This window comes from Theobroma cacao, chromosome 8 (assembly GCF_000208745.1).
Source record: "Theobroma cacao cultivar B97-61/B2 chromosome 8, Criollo_cocoa_genome_V2, whole genome shotgun sequence".
NCBI lineage: Eukaryota > Viridiplantae > Streptophyta > Magnoliopsida > Malvales > Malvaceae > Theobroma > Theobroma cacao.
Window position 1 is genome coordinate 4,327,400 of NC_030857.1, and position 12,975 is coordinate 4,340,374.

Genomic DNA, 12,975 nt, shown 5'->3' on the forward strand with positions numbered 1-12,975 from the left:
ATAACAATTACTGTGGAAAAAGAATTTGTAGCTGATTATCTCTCCATTGCTCCTCTAAAAAAATAAAATAAAATAACAGCTTGCGGCCAGGTAGTCAGCTTCTTATGAATTAAAATAGTATTGGAGGAAAACCTGTGACTTAAAGTAAGAATTTTGATATAAACAGGAAAAAAAAAACGAAGCTACAAAGTAGGAGCTTGCTGTACATATTAGTGGGACATCATTGCTGAACAACGGTGAGTAGAAGCAGCAAAATTGACTTTCATAATTCAACGCGAACCAGCTGAAAAACGCTGACCTTTCAATAGATGAATGGATAAACCATATTCTAGAAATTGCCTGCTAAGTCCTGACTAATCAAATTCCACCATCATGTAAAGGCTTCAACAGGAGCTGATAGCTTCAGCTCATAAGCAGCTTGAAAAAAGTCTGCTGCTTGTTGTAACGAGCCTTCCATTTTTGCAATCAATCCGAGGTTCATCCATGCATCGTGATTCGTGGGATCTAACCTTAAAGCATTCATTAAAAAGCTTCTTGCAATTGGGAGTGATTGGCTGCCAAGGTTTATAAGTACTGCCGCAGTTGAGACAATGCTGGGCACATAGTCTGGTTCCATTGACAGTGAAACTGAGAAGGATACCAGGGCCTCTCTATAAAGTGATTGGGCTTCAAATAACAACCCTGCGGAAACAGCTTGGAAATTAGAAGGGAAGTGCATTATTGGCTTTATAACAAGCACGCAGTGATTGATGGGATTTCTACCTGTTGTATGCCAACTTTTGGGTGAATAAAATTCAATTGACTTGGCTTTGTTTAGACATATTTCTGCATCAGCCCATGATCCAAATTTGGTATAAATAGTAGCTAGATCTTGCCAGGCAGCCATTTCCATATTTTTTTCCGCTTCACTCTGTCAGAGACATAAGATATGAAGAGGATGAGAAACACCTTGCCTTTCTCTTTCCCCAAATGTAGGATTTCTTTTTTTCTCTTAGCTTGAGAAATAACAGAAAGCTATGAACTTATCTGGCTGAAACAAGATCTAAAATGAGCAAGTATTTTAAGTTAATAATAAGCATAATCCAAAGCCTAAATATCAGCTTCATTGCAAATGCATAAGATATTGTGATGTAGATTCATGCTGCTGTTTAAATCCAAAGAACTCATACCTCAGAATCAGAACTTTTTGCATGAACAGTGCTATTAGAATGAGGTTCTCTTTGAGCTTGAATCAGAGATAGCAAGATTCGGTAAGTTTCAATTGCTTGCTTGGGCCGTTCCTGAGCAATCTGAAGCACAGCTTTTAACCTAAGAAGCTCTAACTGATCCAACCTCCCAGCTTCATCCAAAGCAAAGTCAAGTATGGTTTCCGCATCTTTGAACCGCTTGTCTCCAGAAAGTATTAGTGCTAATAGCCTCCAACCTCTTCCTGAGTTTTCTGTAACCATGTTAGAGTACATCATTGCATTGTCAAAGGCCACATCCAAATTCCTCTGAACTGCATTTTCCAAACTGAGGTTAAACAACACTTCTGGATCTTCCTTTATGTTGAGAGCAGCAGTGTTAAGAGAGGTCAAAGATTCTTTCTGAAGGAGAGCTCTTTCAGAATCTGATATGGAAATTCTAGCAGCATTCCCATAGCAAACACCAAGGAACTTATGGGCTTGACCCTTGAAATGTTCATTCACTTGATCTGCCAAATCAATCACATTACGGGCAAAAGTTATTCCATAGTGAGCATGCTTCAGATCTTGAGAAGATAACTTTGCACCAAAGAGTAAAGCAGGGACATGAGGTTTGTGCTTTGCTTCTGACTGGCCAGCAACCTTCTTTAATAAGTTCAATGCTACCTCATCCTGACCAGCAGCAGCATAAGAAAGAGCAAGAAGGTACCACCTCTCAGCTCTTTCATAGATACCCGGAAGGGCCTGCTCCAAATAACCTGCTAATAATTCAAACTGCCCAGAAACTGAGAGAGCGAAAGTCAGATGATCAATAATTTCTGCATCCCACTTTATTTCTCCAAATGCCACTTTTTGCACAAGTACTAGAAGGAGAAGAATTGCTTCCTCTGTATTACCATTAGGGGTGGTTGAACCCCATACCTGTAAGTGAGGAGGGAGCTTTGTTTCAACACCACCATAAAGTAATGTGGCAGCTAAGTCTTTTTGTACACTTGCTAACCTCTGGGGATCCAAATTCCATGGCTTAACTAAAGCCCGGCGATATGCGGTTACAGCTTCATCTAGTAAACCTGCCTTTATCCATAGATTAGGGAGCAACTCTAATGCTTTGTGAAACATCTCCTGCAACTTGCAATCTTCACCAATACCCTCACGCATTCCATTAGGTAGTGCTGCCTCAACTACATCCAAAATTATTTTGCACTCCTTCGCAGCCTCTGATGAATGAAAAAGTATCAGAAACATTCAAACCTCATTTAATAACAGAATTAAAAGTAAAACAGAACCATCCACCGAATGCAATCCTACTTACAAAATCCTTCATCTTCAATAAGAAAACTTGAAAATTCAATATATTTGAACCATCCAATACTTCAAGTTTCATAGTACAATCATTTTAGTCAAACAATGCAAACTATACCATAAAGCCGGTCCATCTTGATCCAGACATATCCTTAAAGGGTTCAGAAATTTATAAGATCAGCTACCTTTAAAACTAAATTAAGCAAAACCAAAAAACAACATCTTGTCAATTATGAAGCAAACCCATTATGAGTTCCCAGCAGGGAGAAAATGGAAATACCTCTAAAATGCCCAAGCTCCTCCAATGATTTTGCTTTCAATAAAATTGCTTCTAGAAGTAAGCTCACTGAATGCATCGACATCACACTAGGAGGGATAATGTCACCTTTGGACCGCGGTTTCCGTTGCCTGGTTCTCTCAACAATAGCCCTAGTCATCCTAGGCGTCAAACCTTTAACGTCAATACCCTGAAAAACCTGAAGCGCAGCATCAAAATTCCCTCTTTGATACTCTAGCCTCCCCAACAAAGCCCTTGCTTCCTGGAAATTTATTCAAAAACAAAACTAATTAGCTTGCAAATTATCAATAAATGAATAGATTGGTTTGGAAAAAAATCCACCTCATAGTTTAAGGAAAGGGCTTCTTTGAGAGTGGATTCAACTTCATCCACTTGGACATCCTCAAGTTTTGATTCCCAGTCTCCAGTGCGAGATGAGAGTCCACTGGCCGAGAAGTCCCTGGTCGCCAAAGATTCCGGCGACTGCGGAGCGTCTTCAAACTTGAATTGTTCACCTGAACAAGCACACAACATCTTCTCCAAAGAAACAACAGCCTACAATTCCAATGTCAAAACTCAAAACCTGGAAAAAAAAAATGAAAATGAAGCATCACATTTTGACTGTTTTGCAAAAAAAAAAAATGATGGAATTGCAGTTGAACTTTTACTACATATGAAACAGTTTACAAGATAAGAAAACAGAAATGAAAATCCACAAACAAGTACCGATTACAGCAACAAATCCCTCATAAAAATGATTGAGCTCAAAAGAAAGAAAAATGAAAAGGAGGCAAATATGTTCGCGGGCGGGGGGGCGAGGAGGGGGACAAAGAGTAAGTTATACAAAACACCAATAACAAGAAGACAAGGCGTATTTAAAGAGAACAAGAACAAAGTTCACAGGAAATGAAAAGGGCGATACGAAAGAAGAGTGCAGAGCTTTGGACTTACCAAAATCTTAAAAGAAAAAAAAAAGCAAACCGTGACCCTGGCAGTAGTCGTTTACGCCATTGAAAGCTACTTCTCAGAAAAACTCTTGTTTCTCTGCTTTCTGGGTTTGTTTCATTTCATCATATTTCTTTCTCTCTTAAAAAAAAAAGATGGTAAGTTGGTAACAACTGAAACCAAATACTTAAAAACCAAATAATGAAGTGGTTTTAGAGATCTGATTGAGAGATGGGCATTTCTTGTTTTGCTTAATTTAATAATACAAAAGAGTTTTTCTGCATGTGTGAAGTGGAAGTATGGGGTCAATGGCAAAGGTGGTTTGCAGGGGCAGGAGGTTAACAGATATACACATAGATTCTTTCTTTCTCTGTCGCTTTTTTTGGCCTTTTGGATTTAAAAATTTTCCCTAGTTTTTCTCTTTTTTTTCAACACCAATCGGTTTCGGAAATTTCCCAACCAACCCCCGCCCCCTTCTCTTTTTGATTTAGACGCCACCGTTCCATTCCCAAACTGCCCTCCCCTCCCCTCCCCTAACACCAGAATTTCGGCTACTACGTTGAATTGGGTTCCCTACATTTATTGCCAAAATTTAGGGAGATAATAGATTCATGGACCAAACAATTATTGGATTGTCACACCTCGGAATTAAAAAATATATATATATTTGCTCTTCAAATTTCCCGCAATTTTTATTCGAAATTTATACTATTACTAGCTTGGAAGATATTTAATCCATAAGACTTACTAGTCTTTACCCCTATGGTTGAGGACATAATTTTTCCTAATAACTTAATGCTATTGTACATCAGGTAGAGAAGGCTAAAATGAAAACTTCAACCAAAAAATAGAAAAAAACCAAAGTTTATGGGGTAAGTTTGGTATGCAAGAGGATAAGATAAAATAAGATAGAGGAAAGTGATTGGATTAGATAATATCATTTTCCTTTATATTTATATTTGGTGTGTGTAAAAATTACAAGTAAGATAAAGATGAAATTTATTTTATATCATTTTTAGTAAATATGCTTTTATTTATATATTTTTATTGTTATAAGTATGATTCAATTTTGTTTGTCGAAAATTTATATGGTTTAAATTTATAATAATTCCTCAATTGCGGACTATGGCAGAGAGTGGCTCCAAATTGCTGTTGTGAAAAATATGATGGACGAGCAATGCTGAGGGAGGAAAAGAAAAAAAAATGATATTTTGATTAACTAATTAAGCAATGGCACTCGTCATTTTAAATTAATTTAAAATCATTTTGAAAAATGTAAGTTTTAGAAATAAAATAAAAAATATAAAAAAATTATGCCAATCCATAAAATTAAAAATAATCCATGATATTTTGATAGGATTGAGTCATCTTATATGAAGAAGATGATTCACCCTATCTGTAATCCAATACTCCTTTTAAGCGTACATCAAACATGAGATAGGATGATTAGTATCTTATCCTCTCCATCATGCTATGCTCCTCATTAAAGATAGAGGAGTTGGAAGGAGAAAGTGGAACAAAAGAAAAGGTGCATTTCAATATGCATTTTAAAATTAGGCACCCAGTCGTTGAAGAGCCATAATCAACTTTGAATTCAAAGTATGACATTGCCAGAGAGGGGGCTGAGAACTTGGCAGACTTGGCCTTCCTTCCATTCAATTTTGTGATTCCAACTGGCATTTTGAATATTCCCATCACGATTTTGTGTGAAGTGACTAAAGAAAGTGGGGGTTAAAGAATCAGTTTCCCCATAAATTGCATCATGCACATGTAAAATGGGGGGTCTTCCTTTGCACTAGTGGTTGTGCTTCAAGAGATACTTAATTCATAATTTGAAAAAGGAAAAAACACAAAGTGAATTCAAAGCTGCATATTTTACAGATAGGAACAGAAATCAAGTCCATTTTCTCTAATTTAATATTGCTTAAGATAAACATTTATGTTTCCCAATGGACAAAGATGGATCTTTGACAAGGTTTAATCGTAAAATAAAAGGGAACAGTACATCATGGTAACATCATTATAAGGAAGCTTTCTTGACTGATTTCCTTCCTTTTTTTTGCTTGTAAATTCTAATGACGGTCGCACGTGCACAGTGCTCAAGAAGAATCGAGCCAGAACCGAAAGATCCAGACATAATGCAACATAATTAGCGGATTTATGTCTGCTTTTTATGCTCCCTTTAGCTTTTTAATCCATTAGCTTTGAAAATAAAATAAAGGTACCTGCCAGAATTTCACTCATTCAACCCTCCAATGTCTCCTCAAAAGTCAATGAATTCCCATTTGATATGGTTCACCTGACTCAACAGAAAGAACCCGTTTCTCATCAATTTCAATTGGTTTTAATTAGGGAGCTCAATAATTGATTTCATCTTTGAAACTTAGATGGTTGGATGTGATTATGGAATAATCTTTTGTCATAATACCTACTAAACAGATGGAGGTTAGTAGTACAAGGACTGGTTGCCAAATGAGGAAAAGGAGTCCACACGTAGCCTATCAGGCAGTCGTGATGATGAGAACTTGAATTCTAAGCAAAACCCATCTGCACTATTGCATGCGAGAGGTAAGTGTTCATCCAAAATATATGGTCCGAGACTAATGATGATACCATCTCTTGACTCATTTTCTCCCAACAATAATAGATTGTGTTTCGATTTACAAGCTACATATCTCAGCAAAAGTTAAGTTCCACAGAACAATTATACTATCAAATTAGGTACTTAGTTCCATTGCCACCGGATGTTTAATTAAAACCATAATTAATTGTTGTTTACAAATTCCTGATTAACATCACAGGAACACTTTCATATCTTAACAATGTATGTGAAGAGTCTCTTCATCACTCTAAAATTCTAAGCCATCTGATCAATTGATCAGTTGCTGTTAATTTCACTTTCACATCCTTACTGATATGACAATTAGCTTGGCATGGAAGGTATTATCCTTGCAGATATTTCACAAACCGATGCTAGTAATACGAAAGCAATCAATGTCCTTGTGGCACATTGTCATAATTTTACGTGTTTCTTTTTAAGGAAGAAACCAGAAAAGGTCCAAAACATGGTTGGATGATGAACCAAAGGAACTTACAGGGTTCGGGGAAATGAAAGGCGACAGGCCATGCAGAGAGGCCAAAGGAAGTACTACTACTTTACTGTGCAAAGAGAAAAAGATATCACGTGATAGAGTACCCTTTTCTTTCTTCTTGTCTCGGATTCTATGGTAAGCTGTTGAGTACCAGAAGGAAAGAAAGGCAAGCAAAGGGCTGTTGTCTTACCTTTTTTAACCAAAGAAAAAAAAAATAGTCTCTGACACGCTGAGCTCAGACCTCCTTCCTCTTTTTTTGCAGCTAGGTTAGGAGTTCCACTCTTCCCCCCTTCCACCACCTAAAACTATTGCTGGATTTCCATTTTCTTCCCAGATATAGTTAAGTAAGGTTGGTAGAGTTCTAATGAATAAATAGAACCTCCATTATTTTCTGACTTGAAGCTCCCTATCCTCTCCATTGACTTGACTCCATGGAAATTGATATTTAAAGAAATTGAAGGGGACATCGGAACAAATCGATTGGCTTGACATTCAGTACTGCTGGCAAAAACAATCTTGGAGTTTCTGTTAAGCAGCAAATTCAAAGTCACAACAGGGATTAAAAGTTTGTCCTTCCTCTATCAGGAATTCAATGCACAGCTAGACAGCTAATGACCTAATTCAATCCACGTGAAGCATATTTCTGCATGGATCATTTCTTATACATCAGTAGGCATTAATTGAAGTGTACTACATTGAATTATTCAAAGGTTTTCCTTTCTTGTTATTACTAGCTAGTGCTTTTTTAAAAAAATTGTATGCATGTTAGTTTTGGTATGATAAAAAATCATCATTAACGGAAACGAAGAAGCCTAAAATTTTCATCTAAATCCTCACCTCATTTAATTTTAATGTTATAAACAATATTTTATTAGGATTTTCTGGCACTGCTTGTCAAATTAACTATAAAAGCATATTAGCTGAACTTATTACTGTTCCTACGTTTTGGACATGATCTTTTTTGGGCTCATAGTCACATCGTTGATGGTCCAACGTTAGAGGTCTCCAGGGTGAAACCCAAGAGTCTAAACCCATTAGCCATGGCCCAAAAACCCATCCAACAAGCCCATCAATGAAAGATGTGGGCTGCCCCCTGTATAGATCATCCTGTTGATGAAGAAGCTCTAGGAACAAATGGACTGAGAGTGAGAAAAGTCAGAAACTGGAAGGGACGGAAGGTAACTGCCAAACATCGAAGTAGTCTACCTTGGGGTTTATGCCTTTTTATATTTGAAAGCAACGTTCAAGTTGAAACTGAGAAAGGCTGTGACGGGGAAAGAGCAAAACAAAGAAAAACAGAGAAAATTTTTTGAAGTTGAGGCCGAAGAGATGCTAGGAGAATGTGGAAGGAAATCGGAGATAGAGAAGCGGGTAAAATCCGCCCGAATTCATTTTCAAGTCGGATCAAATCCAACCGGATTTCCAATCTCCAACTTTCCAATCACAAAGACATCGTTTCTCCTCACAGAGGCTCCATCAACTCCCTTCAGGTACACAATTCCTACAATTACCTGCTTTCAGTTGCTTTAAGATTATAAAATCTAATTTTCATTGAAACTTATGGCTGCGTTTGGATTATCATGTACATAGGTGGATTTGACTGAGGGAAGATATTTGTTATCCGGTGCATCTGATGCATCAGCTGCTGTTTATGATGTTCAAAAGGCTACTAATTATGAGGGAAATGGTTTAATTGCCAAACACAAATGTTTGTTTTCGGTAGATAAGCAACACGAAAAGGGACATAAATATGCCATTTCCTCGGCCATTTGGTATCCTGTTGACACGGGACTATTCGTTACGGGTTCTTATGATCATTGTATTAAGGTTTGGGATACCAATACGACGCAGGTATTTTGCTTGCTTTGCTATGTTTGGATTGTGGGAAGGAATTCGGGGTGTGTTTTTGTTGTTTTTTGTTTTTAAATCTGAATTTTTTGTTATGTTTATGTTGTAGGTGGTGATGAGTTTTAAAATGCCTGGAAAGGTTTATAGGACTGCGATGTCTACATTGGCAACATCTCACATGTTGATTGCTGCTGGAACCGAAGATGTGCAAGTTCGCCTTTGCGATATTTCTTCGGGGGCATTTGCTCACACTTTGTCTGGCCACCGTGGTATGCTGAAAGTTTGATGGAATTATTTCCTTCCTTTTTTTTCTTTGCTCCTAACTGATTGGTACTTATTGGTATTAAAAGTTTTCATGAGGAACTTTTACTCATACTTTACATTCTATAAAATTTTTATGAAACTAAGGGTACAGATTTTTTATGGGTTGTCTGAGATATGCTGCATGTGACATCTGGCTTCCATGTTCTATAATGTACCAGCAATTATGGTGAATTGATGAAATAAAAGAAAAACTTCTCCAATCTGAGCCTTGCTTTTGAGGTCCATGGCGATCAATATATTCTTGTCTTAGCTGGAGTTAGACAAAAAGTTGTCTAACGTCTAGGTTCTTTGGCTGCAGGACTATGATGTCATATTGTTATGCATATGTAGCAGCTTATCCTGATTTTGGACCAGCGCTGCAACCAGAGACCTCTTCTTTTAGTCTGACTTATATTTTGGTCCCTGCAGCTTAAAAGTATGAACTCTTCTTTCTAACTGCAGTTGGCTGCCATGGACAACAAATATTAGTGTGTTTTCATTTTTGGCGTGGGGGAGGGGGGGGGGGTTATGCTTACATTTCAAATACCACTCTTTGGAAATTTCTGCACAGTAGAAAATATCTCTTCCCCTTGACTGAAATAGGGGTTTATCATTTTCATTATTGAACCATGACCTCATAGAGCCTGGGATGCTACTGTTTTGATTCTGTTCTATTCTCACTTTTCACTCTTGGCACACAAATTGTAATGTTGAAACTGTTTTTTTTTTTTTTAAAAAAAAGTGTAATGTTGAAACTGTTAACACAAAATGATAAGTATTGTGTGATTTTCATGGTGGCAGATGGCATAATGACTGCGGAATGGTCTACTTCCAGTGAGTGGGTCTTGATAACAGGTGGGTGTGATGGTGCAATTCGATTTTGGGACATTAGACGTGCTGGATGTTTTCTTGTTTTGGATCAGTCCCAGTCCCAGCTTGGAAGACGTCCACCTGTCTTGGGTCGTTCTGCTGCAAACAAGGTATGCTTGTTATAAGCTTATTTTATTGTATCAAAATTACTTCCGTCTTGATTACTGTTCTTAATATTGCAAACTGGTTTCAAGATCACAACTTTCCTTTTGCTCTTAATATTTAGAATTTATTGCAGATAGTTGTAGAAGTAGTCTTTCCTTTGTCCAAATCATGTAGAACCGATCTTTTTAATCCCACCCTTCTTTAATGGATACTGAGAATAATCACAATCCTAGTAAACCTTTTGCTGGACTGTTCTGCTGTAAGACCTTCCTGATCCATGTATCAGGGATAATCTTTATGTTTCTTTGTTCTATGTGAATGTTTATGGCAGGATAGATAAGTTTAAGAAGAGATTGACAATATTGTATAACCATTGTCCTGGTACCAGGAACAGAAACCTTTCCCCCCCAATATTATATATAGTTTTGTGGGTTTTTTAGTCCTACCTGCTCTTTCTTTTGGTCCTCTAACTCTTTTTCTTAAATAGCTCTTCATGACAAGAATTAGATGTAGTTGCTTGATATTTATTTTATGATGTAAAACTCTTCCTCTTATCTCATGAATTTATTTTTCTTTTCTTGGTACCCTCCCAGGTTTCAGTCTCAAAGTTGACTTCAGCTGGCCCAAGCTCATTGGTAAAATCACGAGCACCACAAAAGAAATATGCTAATGGGCATGGCATAAAGCAGTCAACCATTGGTCGAATGCCAGCTAAGGGTTCTGCGAGACAAAGAGTACATCCAGGGATGCTGTCCATTCAGGATCGTGCCACTGCTCATTATGGTGCTGTAACTGGTTTGAAAGTAACTGAAGATGGCATGTACCTTCTAAGTGCAGGTTGAGTTTTGACCATTTCCTATGCAATTAATTTTTGCTAAAGCTGGTTCATAGTAGTTGATTGGTGTTCAATATGTGTTATTGGGGAACCTATGGTAGTCAAGTCAGGTAGCTTCTAAATAATTGTTACAAGTTGCCATTATATGACTACTTGTATGCATATGCAGAAAATTGATTAAGATAATGGATGCATACCCTGTAAGTGATGCTGCAAACTTGCGAGTGGGAAATTAGTAACTACTGCAATATTAATTGGTTCAAGGCTTAGTGACATCCGTTTGACTGCTAAGTTGGTTTTATATAGTCCACTGTGATTCCGTAGTAAACTATAAGTGAAATTAATATTAATTTAACCTTCTTGTTTTGACCTTGGCTGATATTTTCTTAATTTTTGCGAAAGTTTTTTTTTTCCTCATACAGTATATTTAGCTAATCATCTTTTCAAATTACACTGTGATGATCCTTCTCTCTTTCTCTCTCTTTCAATCTCTTTGTATTTTGATTTTCAGGCTCTGATTCAAGAATAAAGTTGTGGGATCTTGAATCTGGCTACAATACACTTGTAAACTTCGAAATGGTCCGCCTACAGACAAGCAAGGCAATTCAGTTAGCCATATCTCAGGATTCAGCTCATGTTTTTGTCCCATGCATGACAGTCGTGAAAGTAAATATTCTTTCTATGTTATCATTGTCTATGGTTTTCTGTGAGTATAGTTCACATTTATAATCATCTCATTCTGGCAACGTTTACACCTTAAACATCTCTTCAATTTTGTAGGCATTTGATGTTTGGTCTGGTAAAATGTCCCTTGCATTTCGTGGCCACTATGAATCTGTGAACTGTTGTTGGTTTAGTTCACAGGATCAGGTATGAACCTAAACGCCTTACATTTTTTCTGAGGCTGCTTAATTATAGTTATGGACAAGACATGGGCGAGCCATGACATCTCCGCCTATTGATTATATATTTGTAGGTCAGAGACATAAAATATGTAATGACTTTCATACTGTAAAGTGCTATTTTGGATGTACATGTTCGTTCCGTCTCTGTCTTGTAAATAAATGAACGTACCTTTGAAGTGCAACAGCTGAAATAATTCTATGAAGTCATTATAGGACCAATCCAATTGCATCTAATAAATGGCTTACTAAAAATAAGGCTATTGATTTTCATTCCCATAATTTAAAGATAAAACCAAGCAATCTAACTAGATTTTATGTAGAAGACTGCTTTTGCTAAAATTCTTGACCTGTCACCTACCTTTAGTCTGAATTGTTCACTTTTGCAGGAATTATACACAGGCGGCAGTGATAGACAAATTCTTGTCTGGTCTCCACACAAATCGATTTCTGATGACATGGTACTTGTTCTAAGTTGAAGATTCATTTTCGTTTCCTTTGACTGCATCTCATTTGGTTTTGTCTACAAGCAAGTGCTAAATACATCAAGCTGTTGATGAACAGTACCTTAATTAGTTGCCATTGAAAATGCAGGATGAAGGACACACTAAAGATCAGGATAATTGGAGTGATTAGAATCTGCTACCACATCAATTTGTTCAAGATATCCCATGCCATCAATAGCTTTTTCTTCCACTTGTATATATTAGATGTATGTGTATATCCACATTTATATTTGCTTCTTGTCAATCATTTTTACCGTTTTATTGTCTGTTGTTCTTTAATAGGATATTATGTATATAAGAATTTACATTCAACGAATAATTTTCTGTCGTTCTTTTTTTAATAGGATATTATGTATATTTGACCCCTAGTTGTTATTTGTTAAGCTGGATTCTGACCTTAAACCTCTTTATACTATGTATCATTGGAAGAGAACTGAGATATATGAAGTTCACGTCTAGGCTTAAAATCAGATCTGTATCACTGCTGCAGGTTCCTGCATTCTGCTTCTTATCTTCTCTTGATTTTGATTTCTTGAGTTATGGAAGTAGCCATCCTTGGTCCTATGTAATTAACCTCATAAGCAGCCCTTAATCCACATCCTTGCTCATCAAAATAGTAAATGAGATTGGATATCCTCAAAACTACTGATTATCGTTGTTAATGAATAAACTCAAAATGCAATGCAAGCTTTCTCCCGACATACAACCATACAAAATCTATCTGCAGCCCACCATTTCAGATAAGCTGATAAGCTTTGCCACCAAAATTACTCAGACAAAAGAACCTACCTTAACGATCCATGCAA

The 12,975-nt window shown here is 36.9% G+C and overlaps 2 protein-coding genes across 3 annotated transcripts; one reads left to right on the plus strand and one right to left on the minus strand.

The window, feature by feature from the left end:
• On the minus strand, nt 14–4,086 carry LOC18591974 (tetratricopeptide repeat protein 7B). 2 transcript variants are annotated; one of them, XM_007018429.2, is made up of 6 exons: nt 3,715–4,086; nt 3,106–3,346; nt 2,767–3,025; nt 1,170–2,401; nt 763–910; nt 286–681 (listed from the first exon to the last, which is right to left on the minus strand). In XM_007018429.2, the coding sequence occupies exons 2-6, from the start codon at nt 3,295–3,297 to the stop codon at nt 371–373; spliced, it is 2,142 nt and encodes a 713-aa protein (XP_007018491.2). In that variant the 5' UTR covers nt 3,298–3,346; nt 3,715–4,086; the 3' UTR covers nt 286–370. The 2 variants fall into 2 exon arrangements, with proteins under 2 accessions (XP_017981428.1, XP_007018491.2); XM_018125939.1 differs by lacking the exon at nt 3,715–4,086 and having other exon boundaries at nt 14–681; nt 3,106–3,297.
• LOC18591975 (DNA excision repair protein ERCC-8) lies at nt 7,927–12,639 on the plus strand. The gene is made up of 9 exons (XM_007018430.2): nt 7,927–8,290; nt 8,391–8,651; nt 8,758–8,917; nt 9,753–9,931; nt 10,520–10,763; nt 11,273–11,427; nt 11,542–11,631; nt 12,053–12,124; nt 12,258–12,639. The coding sequence occupies exons 1-9, from the start codon at nt 8,141–8,143 to the stop codon at nt 12,297–12,299; spliced, it is 1,353 nt and encodes a 450-aa protein (XP_007018492.2). The 5' UTR covers nt 7,927–8,140; the 3' UTR covers nt 12,300–12,639.